The sequence below is a fragment of the Osmia lignaria genome, chromosome 13 (assembly GCF_051020975.1).
Source record: "Osmia lignaria lignaria isolate PbOS001 chromosome 13, iyOsmLign1, whole genome shotgun sequence".
Lineage (NCBI taxonomy): Eukaryota > Metazoa > Arthropoda > Insecta > Hymenoptera > Megachilidae > Osmia > Osmia lignaria.
The window spans coordinates 752,157-774,407 of record NC_135044.1 but is presented as its reverse complement, the minus strand read 5'-3'; the positions used below and the strand labels follow the sequence as shown (position 1 = coordinate 774,407).

Here is a 22,251-nt window from a genome sequence, read left to right as displayed (position 1 = left end):
GTAAACTATTCGTTAACTTACCGACAGCCAAAGGGTCGATTACCGACTGTCGGAAGTTCAGTCGACAAGTCGGTAATTTATTGAGTAGTTTCCGCTGCTTTTGTATAAATGGCGCAGTGGTCGAACTTTGGCGGTCTTCTCAAAATATAAGTGTGTCAGATAATTATTTTAATAATTTTTCGGTCTTGTACTGATTTTGTCTGACTTGTAGTACTATCAAAAGAAGATGTGCTATAACAAAAGAAACTGCAAACAAAGTTATGAGATTTTTTATTGGTATAAAAAAGTACAATAAAAATAAAGTCATGTTGCAAAATGTAAGCCCAAGAAGCTACAATAGATTCCAAGATTAATCCTTGACCTTTGATCCACGAACTTTTGAATAAATGCACAAATGAATGAAGAAACTTATAATGTAAATCGTGGACTAAGTAAGGATTGCGCGGTGGTATTTTGTTTTCCCATGAAGCGTCAGATGCAAGTTTGAATAGTGATTCCGATTATGAACCGCTCTTGACGCCGGAAACGATCAGAATTTTGCAGAAAACGTTTTTAAACTGGCTTTTCCATCACGTGAATATAGAAACCAGGATTCTTCGTCTCTTCGAGAGCCTTGAAGTCAGCGTAAATGGTATGCTTGGCCCTATAGTGGAACGCCTCGTCCAGCATGTCTCTGAAGACGTTTAATCGATGTGGATAATAAGAGAGTCTAAACTCGCTTACGTTCCCTTCATTTTGTTCTTCCTCGTTATCGTCCAATGTAATCATGTAGTCCAGGGTGACGATCGCTGGCTTCCCTGAGACGAACAGCACCGATGCTTTAATATTTGTCATGTGTTGGCTCTGTAATGAGTTTCACAACTGTTAAAATCAGCCAATTCAAACGAGAAATATATCAATTAGAAAGAGAAAACAGAAAAAAAAGATACTTGCATTGTAATATATGCATTTTGGAGGTATGTTGCCAGTTTCAATGATATAATCATAATTTCTGTGATCAATTAACAATAAACCACCTGGTTTCACGCAACGCTCAAAATTCAGCAGCGCTTGCCTGCAGACAGTAATCAAATTAGAAAAAAACTTCAAACAAAATTGTCTAAATAATCCACATTCAATTTGGAGATGGTATTACCTCTGTTCCCTTTGATCGCCAAAACTATCCGGCATATGAGCAAAACTATTTCCCAAGCAGATCACGGCGTCGAAACCATCTCCTGTCAAATGATGAATGTCCTTTGGTAGAGTCAACCAATTTGCCTCTTCAATTACTGTAACAAGAAAAAGAAGAGTGGCTATCACACTGCATGCAAATATACGTGATTTTGAACACGTTACTGAAAACGGTTAACGGAGTAAACATTATTGCTAAATCAAAACATAAAAAGATTTTAAATGAAATAGAAGAAAAATAGAAGAGCGTTCTGAACGATTGACCTTTGATAAGGCAGTTTTCTTTATTACCATGTGGCTCCCGGACGATAAGCGATAATCAGGAGCGAGTTTTAAAAGAAGAAAAAAGAAGAAGCAATAATAATGAAAGATGAGCGTTTATCGAGACAGTGATTTCATAATGATTCTATTGCTCTCGTACGCGCTACGTAATTTCTTGCAACGAAGATGGAGCTGCCATTTTAATCAGTTGCTATCTTACGAAAACACAGCGGTCAACTCCTGATTCGCCAATACAAAACATGTTTTGAGGTACAAAGAAGATAAAAAGCATTCGTATCGAGCAACATTTGCTGTATCTCTCGATAACAACAATGCCTTGACAATATAATTAGAGACAGATCAAATAAAATGAATAAACCCCTACAAAGAGATATATAGTACTATTTCTCTATATCCATCGATCACCATCGGAACATCAAAGATTCGCCGGCTGTTTGGAGCATGTAATGTTAGGTACCGAGTGATATTTACCCCAGTTATCAAAGGCCGGTTCCTTGCGACGTTCCCATCTAGACTTCAGTGCATATTTGAGCATCTTGTCCGAGGCGTCGACGCTGACCACCTCGAAACCTTCTTCGAGAAGCATCACAGAGTCCACGCCTGTACCGCATGCGACGTCTAGAATTCTGTGACAACCTTTCTTTCGTAACAAGCCCACCAAGAAATCTCGATAATTTTGGGTCCTCTGTTTCGTGTCGCCTATGAACACTTCCCATACTTTAGCAGCTCTTCCATCCGCATACTGATCGCGGACACCCTCAGCTGCGGTACCAAGTGATCGGGTACGAAATACCGAGTCCATCATTTCTCACTTTCCCAATAGAAGTCGGCTGAAATTTTCATGTGAAAATTAATTATATTTGTATATATATTGCACTCAGCTGCAACGTAGGCTTTTCTTCTTTAAGGAGCTAAACCTTCCACCATCTTGGGAGATTTTAACCAAGATTTTAGTTACTTCATCTTTCTCAAATAAATACATATATATATTGTCAATTATTTTATCACATGAATTACTCTAGGATAATGAAACTGTGATCATTATTCTTCAAGAACAATAATGAAGAATAACGTCTTCTTGGAATTTAGATTAATTATTCGATCAGTGTTTAGAGTTTAGATAGTGAGCAGCGTTTCTAATCCAAGTAGCTGATATCTGTAAAGTTAACTATAGAAAAGCAGGAATTTTCGTTTTAACCCTACGCCTTAATTTGTAAAGAACCGTAGCTGCGATTAATTAAATAAATACGTTCATCCTCTTATCTGTTATTTAAATGATCAGTGTACGTTTGTGATTAGATTATAGCAGATCAGTTACGAAATTTTTAAGACGAATTACCGAAGAAAACTAACGAACCCGTTTAACGTGGCAATACGAAGTCGAAATACAATATTCAAATGTTTTCCAAGATTTTATCTTTTAACGGAGACGAAACAAACGAACTGCACGGATTTTGAATTATTTAAAAAAAGAACACAGTACCTGATTTAACTTGCTACCTCTTGGAACCGTCGATGATGGAATTTACAAAGAAGGATCAATTTTCAAGTATAAAATTTTGTAAAATGACCTCCAGAAAGAAAGTTACTAAATTGTGTTAAGTATAAAAATGAAAGTTGTTAGCTCCGAAGAAAATATCGATGCTGCCGCGCGCAGTGACAGATTAAAACTGACTGAGATACCCATGGATCATTCGTACGTATATAAGATCTCGTCTTCCTCCCTGAATGATGTAATCTTCCCTAGACTTTATGGTTCCAGTTAAAATCAGTTGATAAACAATCGTGACACAGCGAAACTAACAAAAAATACTATCTAATAGGAAGAAGCTTTCTATGCAACATTTTTCCCACTGATTGTTACCGCATGACGTCATCGTTGTTGCACTGAAGTTTCTGCTTATTGTTTATCGTTGAGGTACCGCAAAATAAAAGATGTTTAAAAATAAAGTAATCTTAAAATTACTTTATGTCGATACTGCAACATAATTGTGTATCTTAAAGTTTTTAAAAGGAAAACGATTAATATGATGCAATTGTTGTGAAAAATTGTATAATTATTTTATCAGAATAAATTACATAATGCGCATACTTATTCCTAAGTTAAACACATGCTAGGAATTCCCACAAACCACGTTAGCACTGAACACTATTAACATACCTTCAGTATATTTAAATTTCTATGCACTTGGCGTATTAAAGCATATGTATGTATTTTGAAGTACAATGAGTCTATCAATTACCGAGAATAATAGATTCTGTAATAAGTGCTACACATTTTTGTTAACGCATAGAGACAAATGTACAATGTAGTACACAATACTTTGTAAAATTAATTTACACAAAACAGTTCACTGTATCAATTATTCTCGGTATAAAAGAGCAAAGGGTTTAAGTACTGAAAGTTAATTGTAATTTTGTCAAAAACAAATATCTATTAAGTTTTACATTAATATAACGTAATTCAAAATAACGAACTATTTCATTTCAGTTAAAATGAGGCTCAAATACATGAAAGAATAATAGATCATAGTGTGATACATTCTAATCATAGAATATTAATAAGTAAATGGTAGATGCTATAAAATGGCAGTTTCTCAATTCTCGTAAAATATCATTTTCATCTGTTTCTTGGAATTTTTTAAATTCTCGAGAATCGTGCGATTTCCATGCGTTATACATATAATATCTACATTGAATTAATCATTTTTCTAATAACAGAGGAATAAATACTGTTTTACTGCCTATAACATCAAAATACGTACAAATCCTTGGAACAATTCTGCTAAATTCATTATTTTTATTTCTTAGCAATATACATACTCCATTGCTTTTATGCTTAAGTGAAAAACTTAAGAATCACATATTAGATGAAGAATGCTGAATATCTTTGGAAGAAATGGATATTTGATTTTGTAAGTGAACCATCAATAATGTTAGAATAATTCGGGGCTGTGCACAAAAATTCATTTCTTAACTGTGCAATAGTTCACTTTAAACACTAACAAGATTTCATTTATTTTTTGAATTAAGACTATTTAATGATCGGTTGAACATTGAAGTATATCACTTTGTCATTTGTAGTCATTTCTTTTTTTGCTGCATCTCAGCTCTGCAATTATACAAAAGATCGCACCCTCATATATTTTTTAAATCGTCTGGCAACTCGTTCTTGGGATGTTTATTCTCAAAATGTTGCTTATACGTCTTTGGATCTGGCATTTGGGCCTGTTAATACATGAAATATCAAGTGTCAACCATATTCTGGCAATACTTATAAGTAATAAGTCATAGAGCTTCTTTATAATAGTTTACCAACCTTACATACTACACACACATGTACTAGAGCTTTCTGTGCAGCCTTTTTTTGTTCATTGGCACTGTGTCCTTGTTGCTTTTTTACTTTTGCAGCTTTTTCTGCTGCTTTAGCTTGTGATTGAATCTTTTGTTGTCCACGAGCCATTCTGAAATAGAAGTAATGTAAATTATTTCTACCTTTGATATTATTTCTACAAACGCAAAAATTATGTAGAAATAAAAAACGAAAAGTGGTAAAGCCTCCATTACGCAAAATTAATGTTTCCGTTATAAATTTTCGACATATCTTTATTTTCAATTAACGTACAAAGTACCGATATAATGCAAAATACAGTTTATACAAATTTCCGGCTGTGATGTTCCTTGTAAAGAAATGCTGACATCTTCACTCGACTGCAAGATCTTCGATTCTTTCTCTTTTACAGATTATTGTTTCATACTTTCTCCTCTCTGAGATATACCCAACCTATAAAATAGGTGAGCGAGGTGCCAGATTGCCCGATGCTATTGCACTGTTTCCCATTATCAAATAAATTTCAGGCAAAACATAGAATTACTACATAGAAAAATCTCACTCAAGTAAAGAGTCCCGACGAATGCAAAGTAAAAGAACTTTTAGAAAGAATATTTTATATGATATATGGATTGCTCACCTGTGCGAGAATGAACGTGTTTGAAAGCAAGTTTTCCTTGCTACCTTGATGATCCGGGGCTCAGTTTTTTGTAACAAAGAAAAGTAATTTTGTCCCTCTAGTTTGATATACAATTAAAAATTGTTAAGAAAAAGGTTACAAAAAATAACCAGCACTCAAAAGCAGTGCTTGCGGCACGTCTGTTAGGCCAAGCCAATCTTCGAGCACTTGCACGTAAAGTATTGCCATAGAAACGAGAACAATGTGTTAAATAAAAAGAAATCGGACCAACTATTTTGAGTTAAGCTTTTGCAATGTGATTTTTTCTTGATTAATTTTGTTTTTGTCTGATCAATGGAGCAAAGTTGAAATTGTTTTTAATCGATATCTAAATATTAAGGCTTGTAAGTTCAGTGACCGCATTTTAGCCGAGAAATATATACGTATGTATGAGCATGAAAAAACTCTCTTCCAATAAGGAAGACTTCTTTCTGATAGCTCTCCCATTCTATTGGATTAAATTTCCCAAAGCAATTAATTCTCGAATAAAGTAACATTAAAGAGAAAATGATAAGATGAATAGTTAATAAGAAGAATTTTCTTTTTGTATTCAAAAGGAATGAATAGTGAATTTTTGTAATAAACATTAAATTCTGACATAAAATCTTTATTATTGATAAATATACAAGGTGTCATACAATTCACAGATTTTACTTGCAAAAACAAATGGAAATTTATTGATAAAGAACAATCTTTCCGAATTAAAATAGAGGAAAGATTTATTCGATATGTTAAATAGGGAAAAAGACGGTCTAAGCTAAGGGAAGGGAAGTTATCTCCACCACTGGATATGATACCTCGACAAAGGGACATTTGGCTACGCGCTGAAAAGCATTAAGTTGTCTTTGGACATCAAAGAAGTACTTACCAGTTGTACTTTTTTGTTTCGATGGTTTCGCCATCTATACAAAAGCGGCGGAAACTACTCAATAATTTACCGACTTATCGACTGAACTTCTGACAGTCGGTGATCGACCCTGCGGCAGTCGGTAAGTTAACGAATAGTTTGCGCCGCTTTTGTATAGATGGCGCAATGTCCGATGGCTTTATGGAGGACTTATTCCATATTTAAAAATGAATTATTAGAGTTTAAATTGTAAAAATATATATTTGGAAATATTGATATAAAGGTTGACACGTCTTTAGGCTTGGAGAATTTGGCGAAGAATGAATAGTTACAAAAGTTATTCTAATTTGTTTAAAATGACAAATGAACAATAAATGTAGTTATAAAAAGGTGGCGATGAGAATAATCTTCAATCTTCCTTATCGACAACGGTCGCCACAGCTTGGGGTGTTAGGGACCCCGAACCACCGGGAATGCTCTGCGTATCGACATTATAGCATCCGGGGTGTCAGGGACCCCGAGCACTTATAACATTCTTTGTATACCGTAACATTCTTTGCATCGGGGTGTCAAGGACCGAGCATGTGTAGTCTTGTTTGATCTGTAGCAATTTATAGTGATCTGTAGTCGTTGCAACAATGCATTTTCATGACTTAAAACATTGGCAAATTTTTAATACGTTAGAACCAAAGTTTATGTCGAACATTCATATAGCTGTCGTGTATGGTAATATTTAGTTTTCAGTTTATTTGTTTAAAAACTTCAATTATTACCACTGTTTGTAATTTAAAATTAACCTTTATTAAACAGATTACTCAGGCAACAAAGCTTTATTAGTAACAAATAATAACATGGTATATGAAATAGGAACTAATACAAATGGGAGTCTTGGAGCTGGTGATACTTATGACACATTTGATCCAATTCCAGTTGAAGAATTATGTAACAAGGATATAAAAACCTTTTCATTTGGTAAAGATCATGTTCTGGCTCTTACAAAGCAAGGACTGGTACTTGAAATTTATAAAATCACTATATTGTTAATAGTATTACTAACTTTAATATAACTTTATATTGGTTAATAATATAATTATAAAGGTATATTCTTGGGGAAGAAGGGATCATATCCGTTCACACTCATCTTTATCTAATAGAACATTTGTTACGAAAAATGTGAAACCATCTATTATGGAAAATGTGAAACCATCTATTATCATAGATACTCTACCTGATGAACATGTTGTGAGTATAGGTTGTGGAAGTTGTCACTCTCTTGCATTGACAAATACAGGAAAGGTAAAATGAAAGCTTTGGATAAAGAATTATAATTGTATGTATGTACTTATTTCTTTTTTTTTGTTAAGGTATATGTATGGGCATATGCTAACGGTACAAGAATAACATATCCTGTTTTAAATGATAATATCATTGTTTGTTGTGCTTGTGGTAACGAGTATAGCATGGTAGTTACAATAAAAGGAGAAGTTTATGGTTGGGGTGAAAATAAAGTTGGCCAGATAGGTGTTGGTAACTGTTCTGATGTAAACGGTCCTTGCAAAATAATAGCACTAAATGGTGTTGTAATTGGTAATATCAAATTTTGTCCAGCTGTATAGATTATGATTTTTCCTAATTATAACAGTGTCTATTTTTTTTAATAGAAAAAGTAGTTTGTGGTTACATGCATACCCTAGCTTTGAGTAATGAAGGAGCTTTGTATGTATGGGGTGGAAATAGTTCTGGGCAATTAGGTCATGGTTCTACACTGGAGAATAATCCCGTTCCATTTAAGGTAATGGTGAAGTATACTTTTGTTACTGAGTTTGAAATAATGGAAAATTTCTCAGTTGGAAGTAGAAGAAATGGGAAGAGTACAGGATATAGCGGCTTTGCATTGCAGTCATATAAGTGTAGCTATGGGAAAAGAGAACCAAGTGTTTATCTGGGGACAGTGTCTAGGACAGAACATCATAGCCCCAAGATGCACACCATTACGATGTTTACACGACGCTTTTGCGTATTATGCGTGGCCTAGGGTAACATATCAGCCGCTCGTTTTTAATAAAAAAGGTTTAAGTTTATCGAATAATTTGGATGAAGCGTTTGACGATCAAGTATGTATTCTTTATCAGCAATGATATCCTTATTGGTTTCACTATTCCCTTATGTTATCGTTTGTGTGTTCAAAGGTCACTAGTGATTTCATTATTAAAGTGCAAGGAAGACACATTCATGTGCATAAAGCAATTTTGAAAATACGTTGTCAATACTTCAGAACAATGTTTCAAGACAATTGGGCAGAGAATACTAAAAGGTGAGTCAGCTTTTTGCTACACATATTTATATTTTTATTAATTAAGCTTCTTATTGTAGTGATGTGTCAATCGATAAATTTTCTTACGAAGTATATAGATTATTTCTAAAATATTTATATACCGACAAAATTGATGCAGTTTCCGACTCCGAACTAGGTAAATGCTTACATTTTACGCCCTAATTTCTCAATCTTATTAACTGTATTTTTTATATAGTGGAACTTCTGGAGTTAGCCGATATGTACCTCGTAAGTCACTTAAAAGAACATTGTATACAGATGTTGATGAAAAAAATTACATTGAAAAACATAGCCTGTTTTTATACTATATCTTTTAAATATCATACTAAGGTAAGTAACATTCTTTATGTTACTCCTTACAATATAGTAGTTTTTTCTAAAGTATTGTCACATATCATTCTTCTTTAGGAACTAGAGAAATGTTGCTTCAAATTTGCATTGAATCATATGACTGCAGTAATCCAAAATTCAGATTTTCTGGAGTTGGATAAAAAAATTCTAAACGGTTTTTTAATTGAAGCTGCCCGAGCTGGTGCTTTTAAAACATAGGTTGTAATGTTTATTATGTGAATAACACAAGGCAATTTTTGTTCTGGTTGGAGAGGAATGCGACACACCATTCCGTCTTTGGAGAGAGGAAGAGAGAGAGAGGGAGAATGTACAGATATATATAGACATTTATGGATTATCTCCAATAAAAATGTGATTACAATTAGAAAAAAAGACTAGACGATGTTTTGTTCTCGAGGGATCATTATTTTAGAGGCTCCAGACACCCTTCTGCGTTATTACAATAGGAAAAATTAATGATTGGTCATAACATCTCTAAAGGGATTTATATTGATAAATAAAACATCAAATTTTTCTTAAAACTGATTTTGAATGCAACAATATTATACCGCAAATACATACATATATATTTATAATTGAGTGATTTATTTTCCTCCAAAGTTTTAATTATTAAAAACATGATAAATCAGTTCAATTTTGTATAGAGTTAAAAAGGGCAGGAAAAATATTGGCCCTTTAGTTCCACCTTTTTGCCGCTAGATGGATGCCAATTTTTTCGTCCATGAAATGCCTATGTTTGAAATGAGATTTTTCCTATGTGTATGTATACCACAGTTCACCAGAGTCCATAACTGACGCGCAGGTTGGAAGATGGTGGGGGAACGCAGCGAGTTCTCTGCTAATCGCTTTCCACTTCGTTTGGGAATATCGCCAATCAGGGCGAAGATGCGTACTAGAGATGCGTGAAGAACGAAAACTGGTCTTTTCCAGTCTTTTCGCAGTTATGGATTCTGGTGAACTGCGGTATACATACAAACTCAGAGAATCATTTGGCGGCCTTGGAAAGGCTCAAAGATTCCTTATTTTGCCAAAAAACTGGATTTTCTTATTTGTTAGTTCCAAAGTCTGACGTGGTTAAACTTTTAAGAATTGACAGTGAAAGGAAAAATCATTAATAACTCCTTTTTGGTGAACAATTTATGAACTTTCATGATTGATTCTTAATCTACATAACTTGTAGCAACTTTCACATATATATATGTAAATTTTTTAACGATCCAGCTCGTAATTAATTAATTATAAATAATCATAGCGACATCATCGTCCCATGTCGAACTTACAAGAACGATCACTTTAAAAATCACTTACAGGAGGCTCATAAAACTTATACTAGAAAGAAGCTAAGACCACAGCCGACTCTAGTGCTAGCCACGCTGAACAACGTGGCAACACCGCTCACGTGACAATCGGGAGTCCTATTTTCAAAAACAGAGTCCTGTGCTCGGAATTGTAATTAACGTCTTTTTTAATTAAAAGCTGTAGTAATATACACTATTTGGTGTTAATTATGTATAAACAATATATAAACGTTGCAACTATGGCAAATAGAAGTGATGTGGTAGTATAAAATTGTTATAAATGTGATATATATTTTGTGTACTCTCAAAGTAGTTTGGTGTTGTGAAGCATGATATTTGAAATATTTACAATGGTTTCAAGAAAATTTAGGTATGAAGCAAAATGAAACCATCTTTGGATCAAATTGAAACATTTAAGAATTGATGAACGTGTATATAAGTTAACAAAAACCTTGAAACAAGCGAAATTATTGGAACGAAACCAAAGAGGTTATGTGAAGTCCAGAGAGTAGTCGGGAGTCTGACGACGTTGATTGGCTGAGAGTCTGGGAGTCCGGGAGGCAGATGTAGGGTAGGTGTTGATATATTCAGACCGGACTCCCGCGGTGTTGCCATTTTTACTTCAGCACGGCTAGTACTAGAGTCGGTTGTGGCTAAGATGCTATTGTTCATTCTTTAATTGTTGGAGTATGGAAATTGATCATCTAATTATAAAACAGAAGGAGTATTGATACATGTCAATAAAGTTTGAACAGTTTATGAAAACTTTTTAAGTTATTAAAGCCTTAAATTAAGTATTCAGACTATTTTATTACTTCAAAACTTTGGTTGAAATATAAACATGCTTTCCTCCTCTGAATTAAAGAATTGGCCAATTTTTACTATATTAGAGCCCCAGTTCATTTCAAAAGTCCGTATGGTTATTGTGCATGGTAATACTAATTTTGTAATTTACATTTTATGTATATTATTCATATATTGGTAAAAAAATAAATCTTGTTACAAGTAATAAAATGAATTTTCATTCAACAGATTACTCAGGCAACAAAGCTTTATTAGTAACAAATAATAACATGGTATATGCAATAGGAACTAATACAAATGGGTGTCTTGGAACTGGTGATACTTGTGACACATTTGATCCAATTCCAGTTAAAGAATTATGTAACAAGGATATAAAAACCTTTTCATTTGGCAAAAATCATGTTCTGGCCCTCACAAACCAAGGAATGGTACTTAAAACTTGTTAAATCAAACTATACTGTTAATAGTATTATTAACTTTAATAAAACATTATATTGGTTAATAATATAATTCTATGTAAAAGGTATATTCATGGGGACAAAATGATTATGGTCAATTAGGGAATGGATGTTACCAACAGTCTTTAATACCAACTATTGTAACAAATTCTGTACGCAATGAACACATTACGGATATAGCTTGTGGATGTTATCACTCTCTTGCACTGACAAATAAAGGAAAGGTAAAATGGAAGCTTCATATATAAAATAGTTTACTTTTTTTTGTTTTAAATTAATCCAAGATACATGTATATTTAAGGTATATTCATGGGGTGGTATTGGTATTCGGATAAATGTACCTATGAAAATGACGACTGGTTTAATTGATGAATACATCGTTTCTGTTACTTGTGGTATGGCATTTAACATGATAGTTACAGATATGGGTAAGATTTATAGTTGGGGCGAAAATAGTGAAGGTCAGCTAGGAATTGGCAATAATTCTAGACGGAAGAATCCTTGCGAAGTAGCAGCACTCGATGGCATTGTGATTGGTAATATCAAATTTTGATTCTCTGCATAAATTAAAGTTATTTTGTAACTTTAGTAGTATTTATTTTGTTTGATAGAAAAGGTAGTTTGTGGTTGTGTACATACTCTAGCATTGAGTACTACGGGAGTTTTGTATGTATGGGGTGGAAACAATGCCAGACAGTTGGGAATTGCTAATCAGCATGATAGTGTTTCTCATCCAGTGGAGGTAACATAAAATGTACTCTTGTTATTGAATTTATAGTAATGAAGATTTCTTTAGCTGAATGCACATGAAATGGGAAGAGTGCTGGATGTAGCGGCTTCATATTGTAACGATATAAGTGTAGCTATGGGAGAGCAAAACGAGGTATTTGTTTGGGGACGTTGTCTCGAAAAACTTATTAGAGTCCCAACGTATAGACCATTAAAACATTTGCACGATGCGTTTGCGTTTTATTCATCGCGTTGTGTAACGGATCAACCACTTGTAGTTTATGGAGAACCAACGGAAGCGAGTTTGATCGACTGTTTGTGGAATGCATTTAACGACCCAGTAAGTATTTTTCAAGGGAGTTTACATTTTTTACTGTGTTTGCTGTTTTTTCTAATTATTTTTATATTGTATGAAAGACTACAAGCGACCTGATCATAAAAGTGCAAAGAAAACCTATCTACGTACATAAAGCTATTTTAAAAATACGTTGTCGATACCTTAGAAGAAAGTTTGACGAAGACTGGGATAAGCAGAATCTGAGGTAGGTTCATAATTTTTATACACGTCTGTATTTTTATTGACACAGTCGGTATATTTCAGTGTTATAGAAATCGAAGAATTTTCCTACAATGTATATGCAGGCTTCTTGCAATATCTGTACACCAATGAGATTAATTTACTTGTAGAAGATGTAGCAGGTAAATATACATAATCATACTGTTTATGGTATTTTATATTTTATATTTAACAACTGTGTATCTTTTTGTCAAGAGCTTTTTCATATAGCGGATACCTATTCGGAAGATGAATTGAAGGGTCTCTGTATGTTTACAGTACAGAAAGGGATTACTATTGGAAATGTAATCTCTTTGTATAAAAATGCTGTTCAATATACAGCTAAGGTAAGTATTGTTTTCTTTATATCTTTCTTAATAGAACAGCATTAATGTACGTGATGTGTATTACTCTTCTTTTAGGAAATACAGGAATACTGTTTAAATTTTGCAGCGAATCGTATCACCATAATGTTACGTACTCCGGGGTTCACTGAATTAGATGGCTGTACATACAAAATTTTTGTAATGAAAGCTGTTGAAGGAGGTGCTTTTAACAAGTAGCTTACGATATCTGTCTGGCAAAGTCTGAAAGATGTACATCTTTCACGTGATACATGTACAAAAATGATGTATTTCTTTTATATTTACTGTATGTCTCTATACTTTGTACTTTATAATAAATACTGTTCTGTTACGGTGCATTTATTCCTTGATGCATTGTACGTACATAAATATATGTTACATTAATTTACACATATGTAAAACGTTAGTTTTTTCGTTCGATTTAATGACGAGCTTAATTTTCTTTAAGGTAACACGCGACATATCTTGGTTCTTTGTGCATACATTTCAATCGAATTCCTGCTAATAGTATCGCTTCTCATTTGATCCGCTTATCGATGAATTGGTCACGATTCGAAGATGAAAAGCGATAAGTTTTCCATTTGTTTAATCGATAAAGCGTAAAGATTAGTGAATACGAAGAATCGTAACCGAGGCAACGCGTTATCCTTTTCAAAGGGAAATGTGATCAACAGAACGGCACTGCACTATGGTTCGCATATTATTTTTATTATGATATTCTCAGTATATACAAGCAGTAAAGTTATTTTTTAAAACTTTTTTTCTTCGTATAATATGTACGCAACAACTACTCGTTAATAATAATAACGTTAATGATGACGACGACGACTGATGGCGATGATGATAATGATAATAACAATATCGATAGCAATATTAATCTATTCGATGAAAATAACTCATTCATGAGTCAGGTTCGTAAACTTAGAGTTTCATATCTTTTATCTGATAATACAGTGAGGCGATAATTTGAAATCGCAAAGAAATAAAGAAAGAACATAAAACAATGAATAATTGTACGTAATAAATAATCGTTACGCTGTTTTGTATCTCTATATTTATACGTTTAGGTAATATTAGGTAGTTGGTTTGTCGTTTGTTAAGTCGTCACGCGCGTTCGCGTTCCGTGAGTTTGTGCCTCGATTCTCGTTGCTAAAAAACTGCGCTTTGAAGAAATTCTTTTACTGGAATTGTTTAATTGTTTAAGGATCGAGCTTTACTCGGACGAAACATTTGCTCGTTAAGAAAAGGCTTTGTCGAGTAAGAAGAAGCATCGAGAGGAACGGAAGGGATAGATTCGATGGAGGATCGAACCATAGGGAAGCAGGATAGAATGCACCGCCGAGCGGACGCAACCCTCTGGCAGTCGATCGTGTCTCGACAATCGGCATCTAATACGATGGTAATAACAGAGAACGAACGAGAAAAATATGACGATGCGGCTAACAAATGTCGTATCGAATGCGATCAGCTATTCGGCTATGGTTAATTACTTTTCCATTTCTCGCGCGCGCGTGTGTATGTATGTGTGTTTTGTAATTAATTAGAGCGTATTTAGGCCTGTGGGCTACTTTTCTTCAACGACTCGCTGTAAATCTCCTTTCTACCCCATTTAGACGGACCTCGATTCGACGACGAAAGATAGAAAGAAAGGAAAAACATGGATCTTTATCGAATACAGTAAAAGCTGGATATATGCAACATCGCTATCCCCTCCACTTGGGGGGGATCCCCCTAAGCGAACCGAGTCGCTCGACGAGGAAACCGTGTAATATGATCCGACCGTAATATCGGTGTGACTAATTGAACGATAAAACTTTTTTATTTTTAACTTTTTCTTAATGAAACTTTTACTAACGTATTTGTGAGATTTTTCTGATTAAAATGATACCAAACATAAGGCAGGCCGTACACGAAAGATGCATCAAACACGCAACATGCAACATGCAACACGTCGCATGTTGTATACGAACGTAGAATAGGTATCGCGGCTGAATACAAACGATGTGTACGGACGCAGAATCGACACCTCGGCTCGATATATGCAACATTAAATGCCCAGAATCGACACCTCGGTTGGATATATGCAACGTTTAAATGCCCAGAATCGACACCTCGGCTGGATATATGCAACGTCTGGGTCCCAATGATTATTGCATATATCCAGCTTTTAATCGTTTCGCCGCTTTCGACAATCCGTCGGTCCTCCTTTCTCGCTTTCAATATTCGAATGAAATTTTTTTTTTTTTTTTTTTTTTTTTTATTTCGCGTCATACAGGGAGATGAAAATGTTGACAGGGTGCACCGAAAGCCGATTTCGTTTCTAACGAGTCTGGAAACATCGCCGCAGTTACGATGCTTATTCTAAGCATCGCGTCGAACGATGCACAGAAGAACGACATTCGACGTGTTACGAGCGATTATTATACATTCAATTATATACAGGATTAGCCAGAGTTTGTTAAGCGACAATTGAAACGGTGATCGCAGAGCGGATTGTACACGGGTACACGTTGGCGTTCGAACAGAGTATGGAGGTTCGCAAGAAAAACGGATATAACAAAACGGTACAACGAAAGCAATGCGGTGGTACAAACGGGAAAGTGAAATTTCTAAGAATGAAAAAAAAGAAAAACATTCGTTTTTTAAACAGTTTTATTTGAATAGCTTAAAAATTGTTGAAAGCGTCGCTCATTCTATTAGCATAGGTAACTGTGCTGTTCCACGAACGGAAACGAAGCGTACATTCGTGTCAAGAGAATTTTCAAGATCAATTTTCTCGAAAAGAAAGCCTCGTACGAATCGCCACTTTTCAGCTTGTACCACTACCTACTTATACGACACGATACGACACGATACGACACTACACACTGTATAATTTAGGTAACAGAGTTCTTCATCAAGACAACAGCAACGAAAGATAGTGCGCGGTTCGCAAAAGTATTTCAACTCTGTTTGCTATCATCGCGTTTGTTCGGTTTCTTTAAAGCTGATTCGAAGTAGGTACATATCACAGAAAATTTATCAAAAAAAATAATGAGAAAATGAACGGTAGGTGTAGGGGGAGTTCCCCTAGTATGGGACATTAGCTATATCTAAACGAACTGAAATGTGACAAAATTGTTTTAACCGTCAAACGTTTTTTTTATCTTCTCCTTTGTTTTGACTGTTGAAACAATTTTGTCACATTTCAGTTCTTTTAGATATAGCTAATGTCCGATACTAGGTGCCGACCGGTACTAAGGGAACTCCCCCTATCTGTTTCAGCCGTGAACGCATACTATTGTTCGGATGACTTTCATGTACCCGGTATATCTTTTTTCCTAGAGGAAAATCATATTTGCGCGTTTCCCCGATGACGATTTTCTTAGCTTTGCGTGCATTTCTTCAGCTCTTTGGCTGAAATCCATCGCGGCGCCTGGCACCGCGATGTTGCATCGTTTAGAGTCCTTTGTACAGACTTCGAAGTGCGTAAATGGTTGAAAAGCATTTTGCTTTGAATCAGAGACGCCTGCTTTTCCCCTCCATTTATCGTCAAAGACAAAGACAAAGGGCAAAAGTCGGAGGAAAAATCGTTGCTCGTTAATCGACTCGTATTGGTTGCTCTTTACTTCATTCAACTATCGATTATCCGATTCGTGATCGTTCGTTCCGCTCCTCCGCGCGGTCAATCGAGACGAGTCCTCGAGGAGGACGCGGTATCGATAGCGATAACAACAAATGTAAGGATCGTAGAAGAAGGGACGATGAAGAAGAGAAATAAAGAGGGGGAGGAAGGAAAAAAATTCCGGGACAGAACGTCGATAGTCTGGCAAATATCCGTTTGGTTGCATCGACACACGGATACGAAATAAAGAATCAATAGAGAAACGTTCCTGGAAATGTTCCAGCCGACGGCATTCTTCCAGTTTCTTTTTCGCCGATCCGAATAAGTATATCAGCGGGATTACTTTGGCTTGGACCCCCCGCTTAGAAACCGGGACGATAGCTTTTCTGTGATATCGCCAGTTTACGACAAAGAAAACAGTTCTACGAACAAGAAAACCGTCACAGATTTCTCGAAGCTATCGACAGAAAAGAAAAGAAAATGATGCAAATGCTAGACGCATTCCCTTTTCTCGAGGGAAAAACAGGAGGAACGAGAATATCTCGGCAGAATGGGTTTCTCGTGAAATTTCTCGTCAAATTATTATCAGTCCCGTTTCGCGATGATTACAATAGAACAATAAATTATTTTCTTTGTTCATTTCGATACTCGATACTCGCGCCTGATGCTAGGGGTATTGTAGGTATGTACACACGCACCACCATACCTTCACAGCTACTTAATTATCCAAAAGTTATTATACATAGTGTATCGAGAAATCGTCCGGGGTGAATGTAATACTTGTTCACACATGGCTGTTGCTTTGCTGGCGAATCGAGACGGTTCACGCGTCAGAATGACGTTCCTTCGACGTTTCGCCTTTCATCGTCAATTATCGTCGCTGGAACACTTTCCTTCGGCTCTTAACGTTTATATATTTACACGATATAATACACATAACGAATTAGAAGGCGATGCTGCCCTCAGAGGTGTGCGAGTACTCGAGTACTCGAATTTCGAGTCAAAGAATGATCTCGGTCGGTCGAGCCGAGCCGAGCGCTTGAATTTTGCCGAATTACTCGAAATCGACGAACTGCTTGAAACAAAAGCGAGCTGAAAATTCATCTTCAAGTAAATTGAATATTCGAGTAGTTGGATTTTTTCGAGTAGCTCGCTTTTGTTTCAAGTTCGTCGATTTCGAGTAATTCGGCAAAATTCAAGCGCTCGGCTCGGATCGAACATTCGAACCCTGTCGTTGGCGAACGAAAAAAGAAAAAGAAAATCGGTCTTTGGATCATGTTCAACGTTGTCGCGCTTGCTAGCAATTTCACGTTCTTTTCAAACGATCTATCAACGAATGTTTTTGTTTTATCGAATAAATTCCTTTCGCTGCTTGGAGAATCGTTCGTGTGCAAACTGACGCGTGCGTCGTTCGTTCGCTCGCTGTCCTTTCTCGCATTTTCGTTTCCACTCGAATCGCTTCCTCCCCATCTTACGAACGCTTTCCCTTTCGCCCGTATCTCCTTCCAGTTGAATTAAAACAGACAGAAACAATTTCTCTCAAGTATTCTCTTCGATACTTTTGCATGCACATATCAAAGTTGCAGGATCCACGTTGGAAAAATTCGAATCGTAAAATTGGCGGCAAAGGGTAAGGGATGAAAGAGAAAGCATTCGACGGCGATGATTTTACACGGGTGAACTTTTGCCAATGCATCGCATATGTATACCTATACATATCATACACTTTGCATAATATTATATATGTATATGTACACGCTTAAGGTACGCGCGTTATACGTGTACGCACGCAGTGTTTCATTCTACTTACAGTAATAGTTTATCTTATAAATAATTCTGCGTTTAATTTTGATCGAGCTTAGTCTACGTTCGTGCGCGATTCCTTTTCGCAGTTTTCGCGTTACAATCGATACAGGGGTTGACGGAGCGAGAAACGGAAGAAACAAGAAGAAGATCCGTGATCCATGACCTTGTTCGATCACGGATCTTCCCTGATTTAATTGGAGCTTCGAGAAAATCGCCGGTTCTCGACGGCGTCTGTTGGTGTTCGATTAAATCGCGGTTGACAGAATCACGGGCGAAACGCGTATAGAATCTATAGAGGAAACCTATACAAAGGAAGAGTCTCGTTTCAAGGCTATCGCTCAACCATTAACCCTCAGAGGGCAAGAGACGCGTGTACATTGCATCGTTACCTCCCCTCATAGTTAGAGACAATCTACCCTCTGGTCGGAGTAAGATGATGGTGTTGATAAAAATCTTGTCGCTTATAGAGGCAACGTATACATCGATTGCAGAGGTAACTTGGAATATTTCTGAAGAGGAAAACGTAAAACGCAAAATGTGTGTGGAGGAATTGAAATGGTTCGCTTTACAGACCGTGTTCCTTCGACGCGATTCGTGGTCGGAACGTTAAGGCTCGACCTTCGCCGCCAGGCTGGAAGAATAGAAGCGTATTCTGGTGTAAAATCGATGCCGCCCGGAGCCGCGCGAGAAAAATAGAGCGCATGGGACGGAATGGGATGAGATGGGATGGGATGGGATGGGATGGGATGGGATGGGATGGGATTGGATGGGATAGGATAGGATGGGATGGGATGCACGTAGGAATGCACCTTCGATGCGGCGATACAGAGCACCTGGACGCGTCCTGGCAGCCGTTTAATTTCGATCGAGCCTGTGCCGCAGTCTGCGACCAGATCTACATTCGCTGTCGCGTCGTAAAATTTTACGGCGTTTGCTTTATTCTGCGGAACCAGCACCAGCTACCACCGCGAAATTCAACGTGTCTTTTCCAATACATCGCACACGTCTATTATAAAATTCAAACTATATTACATACAATTTATCGAATTCTGTCCGGCGATCGCGGCTCCTGTCGACAACTTACCGTGGCTGGTACCCAATTAAATTCAACTGAAGCTCACCATTTTGGATCGTTTTTTTCTTTTCTCTTCTATTTCAATAAATCAGATAAATTCGAACTTTTCCAACAGCGTTTAACAAGGAGAACTACCCAAGTGTTACACTCACTTATTAATGAAACTTTGCCAGCTTGCAGAGCTCGTCGAGCTGAATACGCCTATACCGTCTTTTGGGGCAGACGGCTAATTGTTTAAAAGATATTAACAAATACAGTTAGTTACTCCTTACATTCCGAGGTATGACAAACTCACACATACAATTCGCAATCTACAGATCCACCGTTCAAATCCTTGGTTCCCAACATTTTTTTTTTTAATGATAATTTGTCTCTTTTTCAATAACTATTACATAAAAAAAAAAAAAAAAAAAAACAGTAACCCAGGATTTGAACCGAGGACCTTCAGATTACGAGTCATGCGTTTAACCACGGAGCAGATCCGTGACTTGCAACTTTAAGGTCCTCGGTTCAAATCCTTAGTTCCCAAAAAAAATTTTTTTTTTTTTTATGGTAATTTTGATGTAATAGTTATTCAAAAAGAGACAAATTATCATTAAAAGAAAAAAAAATGTTGGGAATCAAGGATTTGAACCGGGGATCTCTAGATTGCGAGTTGTATGTGTGAGTCTGTCATACTTCTCAATGTAAGTAGTAACTAACTTTAATTATTAATATCTTTTAAACAATTAGTCGTCACAAAACGGGATATAGGCATGTTCAGCTCGACGAGCTCTACAAGCTGGCAAAGTTTCATTGATAAGTGAGTGTAACACTTGGGCAGTTCCCCTTGTAAGTCTCCGCAGTTCGTACGAATGCAATTAACTCCATTACAAATATGCGCGCGTATAAACGGCCGCAGAGCGTATAGATCGAATTGCGGCTACCATTACGGTACCATAATGGTCGGATTAAAAGCAGTACCGGCGAAACTGAATAAGTCGACTGTACTCGTGAACGCGACGAATTCGCTAAAGTTTCGTCGTTTGATATCTTGCTCGATAGAACGTAAAACGAAAGCTGACCTTTAGAAATATGTAGACGATAAGGAATGCGCGGATAATGGATCGGTCGCGTTAACAAATTTTCCAACAGGCAGCTCGAATTATCCTGTCGAGTATGTACACGCAGTATATAGCATATCGACGCGATAACGTCCAGCTTGACGGCGATCTTGCTCGTAAAATAAAAGCTCCGATGCGGTGACCCACATTGCTCGTCGCCTGGTTAAAGAGTAAAATCTGTACGAGATCCTTCATTTTTTAACGTTATCGCGACGACGCGACGCCTCGATTACGATCTCCTTTACAAGGGATAAGAAGAGATTGTGATAAAGTAACTCTGTAAACGCGTAAGAAAGGGTAGAAGCAACGATGGTCTTTCGCAGCCGTAAAGTTGCGGGAGTAATCGCAGTCGGAGTAGGTCGGACAATTTACGGCGCGACGCGTCTCTATCTTCCCCAAACATCTCTTAACTACTTAATTACTCGAACGTACGTTTCGCCAATCGGTGGGTGTAACTCTGACAAGGCGCGAGAGAACCGCGATGTCGCAACTATTCGTTTTTCATCCTGCTCTCGAGAGCTCGTTGCGTAAAGCAACAAGAGTGGATGGAAAAGAAAGAAATGGCAAGCAAGGGAAGAGAAAAGTAAAAAGGAGAAACGGCACTCTTTTTGCCGACGCGTCGGTCCTAGGAGATCCTCGAGTCCCCTCGGCATCGGTACAGTTTCTAGCGCGTGTTCGGCTCTTAGTTTGCAGTTCGTAGTTCGCGTACGATCGGTCTCACCAGCGAAGCAGAAACTCGCGTCGACCGGTGCTCGGTCGATCGAGCGCGTTCGAGCGCATTGATATGTCTGTGTCGCTTCTCGTCTCCCGTTGGCCACCCCGGTTGGCAATGCTCGACGATCGAGGACGGTCCGCGGCCAGCCGACTGCCGGAGCTAGACGAAGCCTCGGGCGTCGAAGATCCGCGGTGCGCCGTCCGAGTCCACTCGGATCGCCAGCCTCTGGCTGAAGAGGATGCCGATTACCGCGACGCTTAATACCACCAACAAATGGCCCCCGTCGTTCACGCTGGTACTGCTGCACGTCTCCTTCGCGCCGAGCTCTAGTTTCGCTACAACAGAAAAAAACCAATTATCATTCTCTTTATTTTCCCTCTACGCAGGATGCTACAAAGGGGGGCAATGTTGGGGGAAATTCGATGAAAATTCGATTCGCAAATAAAGAAGATCGCGCGATTCTTGGAGGGCATTGGGAGAAGGGATCCCCGATCCAGGAGAAACGGTTGATTCAAGCGTCTACGCATCTCCATAGGGGTGCACACGTGTACACAGGTGCACGCACACGCGCGCAGGTTTGCGCGCACGGACGTACCCGCGGCCGCATCGATCCACCCTGCCGAGCGGCCAGTTTCCACCCCCGCACCCTCGTCTGCCCTGCTCGTCCGTTCCTTTCGTTCCTGGCTGCCGCGATCAAAACCCCTACTCCTCTCTTACATGTTTCCGTCTCCCAATCTTTC

The 22,251-nt window shown here is 37.3% G+C and overlaps 5 protein-coding genes across 19 annotated transcripts in view; 2 read left to right on the top strand and 3 right to left on the bottom strand.

The window, feature by feature from the left end:
- Positions 1-253: 253 nt before the first annotated feature.
- Positions 254-3,117, bottom strand: Gnmt (Glycine N-methyltransferase). The gene is made up of 5 exons (XM_034319203.2): positions 2,939-3,117; positions 1,927-2,285; positions 1,136-1,271; positions 934-1,054; positions 254-843 (listed from the first exon to the last, which is right to left on the bottom strand). The coding sequence occupies exons 2-5, from the start codon at positions 2,258-2,260 to the stop codon at positions 553-555; spliced, it is 882 nt and encodes a 293-aa protein (XP_034175094.2). The 5' UTR covers positions 2,261-2,285; positions 2,939-3,117; the 3' UTR covers positions 254-552.
- A 1,298-nt stretch (positions 3,118-4,415) lies between these two features.
- Positions 4,416-5,837, bottom strand: LOC117601882 (zinc finger protein 706). 7 transcript variants are annotated; one of them, XM_034319204.2, is made up of 4 exons: positions 5,427-5,837; positions 5,081-5,329; positions 4,775-4,919; positions 4,416-4,683 (listed from the first exon to the last, which is right to left on the bottom strand). In XM_034319204.2, exons 3-4 carry the CDS (start codon positions 4,916-4,918, stop codon positions 4,594-4,596), a joined length of 234 nt encoding a protein of 77 aa, XP_034175095.1. In that variant the 5' UTR covers position 4,919; positions 5,081-5,329; positions 5,427-5,837; the 3' UTR covers positions 4,416-4,593. The 7 variants fall into 7 exon arrangements, with proteins under 7 accessions (XP_034175095.1, XP_034175097.1, XP_034175098.1 ...); XM_034319206.2 differs by having other exon boundaries at positions 5,088-5,329; XM_034319207.2 differs by having other exon boundaries at positions 5,115-5,329.
- Positions 5,838-6,868: 1,031 nt separating this feature from the next.
- On the top strand, positions 6,869-9,563 carry LOC117601994 (RCC1 and BTB domain-containing protein 1-like). 3 transcript variants are annotated; one of them, XM_076691507.1, is made up of 10 exons: positions 6,869-7,038; positions 7,123-7,322; positions 7,411-7,608; positions 7,677-7,899; positions 7,974-8,104; positions 8,160-8,426; positions 8,502-8,626; positions 8,686-8,783; positions 8,844-8,875; positions 9,252-9,563. In XM_076691507.1, the coding sequence occupies exons 1-10, from the start codon at positions 6,951-6,953 to the stop codon at positions 9,351-9,353; spliced, it is 1,464 nt and encodes a 487-aa protein (XP_076547622.1). In that variant the 5' UTR covers positions 6,869-6,950; the 3' UTR covers positions 9,354-9,563. The 3 variants fall into 3 exon arrangements, with proteins under 3 accessions (XP_076547622.1, XP_076547621.1, XP_034175282.1); XM_076691506.1 differs by having other exon boundaries at positions 8,844-8,977; XM_034319391.2 differs by having other exon boundaries at positions 8,844-8,977; positions 9,056-9,563.
- An 830-nt stretch (positions 9,564-10,393) lies between these two features.
- Positions 10,394-13,557, top strand: LOC117602078 (RCC1 and BTB domain-containing protein 1-like). 2 transcript variants are annotated; one of them, XM_034319601.2, is made up of 10 exons: positions 10,394-10,867; positions 11,329-11,528; positions 11,624-11,782; positions 11,860-12,094; positions 12,170-12,300; positions 12,355-12,627; positions 12,705-12,829; positions 12,889-12,986; positions 13,060-13,190; positions 13,266-13,557. In XM_034319601.2, exons 2-10 carry the CDS (start codon positions 11,370-11,372, stop codon positions 13,404-13,406), a joined length of 1,452 nt encoding a protein of 483 aa, XP_034175492.2. In that variant the 5' UTR covers positions 10,394-10,867; positions 11,329-11,369; the 3' UTR covers positions 13,407-13,557. The 2 variants fall into 2 exon arrangements, with proteins under 2 accessions (XP_034175492.2, XP_034175491.2); XM_034319600.2 differs by lacking the exon at positions 10,394-10,867 and adding an exon at positions 10,897-11,228.
- Positions 13,558-15,441: 1,884 nt separating this feature from the next.
- The window catches only part of LOC117602077 (acetylcholinesterase), a 34,813-nt gene continuing 28,003 nt past the window's right edge, over positions 15,442-22,251 (bottom strand). For all 6 annotated transcript variants that reach the window (XM_034319592.2, XM_034319595.2, XM_034319593.2 and 3 more), the window contains one exon: positions 15,442-21,846. In XM_034319592.2, the coding sequence (XP_034175483.1) occupies positions 21,671-21,846 (176 nt within the window). In that variant the 3' untranslated portion in view covers positions 15,442-21,670. The remainder of the gene's footprint in view (positions 21,847-22,251) is intronic.

Bases quoted from the DNA above. Each gene is read 5' to 3' on its own strand.
- Gnmt (XM_034319203.2), bottom strand. From the start codon at position 2,260: ATGATGGACTCGGTATTTCGTACCCGATCACTTGGTACCGCAGCTGAG. The intron at 1,272-1,926 runs GTAAATATCACT...TTCTTGTTACAG, and splicing joins ACCGGCCTTTGATAACTGGG to TAATTGAAGAGGCAAATTGG. The intron at 844-933 runs GCAAGTATCTTT...AACTCATTACAG, and splicing joins CAAAATGCATATATTACAAT to AGCCAACACATGACAAATAT.
- LOC117601882 (XM_034319204.2), bottom strand. From the start codon at position 4,918: ATGGCTCGTGGACAACAAAAGATTCAATCACAAGCTAAAGCAGCAGAA. The intron at 4,684-4,774 runs GTTGGTAAACTA...ATGTATTAACAG, and splicing joins ATGTGTGTGTAGTATGTAAG to GCCCAAATGCCAGATCCAAA.
- LOC117601994 (XM_034319391.2), top strand. From the start codon at position 6,951: ATGCATTTTCATGACTTAAAACATTGGCAAATTTTTAATACGTTAGAA. The intron at 7,900-7,973 runs GTAATATCAAAT...TTTTTTTAATAG, and splicing joins ACTAAATGGTGTTGTAATTG to AAAAAGTAGTTTGTGGTTAC. The intron at 8,105-8,159 runs GTAATGGTGAAG...AAAATTTCTCAG, and splicing joins ATAATCCCGTTCCATTTAAG to TTGGAAGTAGAAGAAATGGG.
- LOC117602078 (XM_034319600.2), top strand. From the start codon at position 11,138: ATGCTTTCCTCCTCTGAATTAAAGAATTGGCCAATTTTTACTATATTA. The intron at 11,529-11,623 runs GTACTTAAAACT...TCTATGTAAAAG, and splicing joins CCCTCACAAACCAAGGAATG to GTATATTCATGGGGACAAAA. The intron at 11,783-11,859 runs GTAAAATGGAAG...TGTATATTTAAG, and splicing joins CACTGACAAATAAAGGAAAG to GTATATTCATGGGGTGGTAT.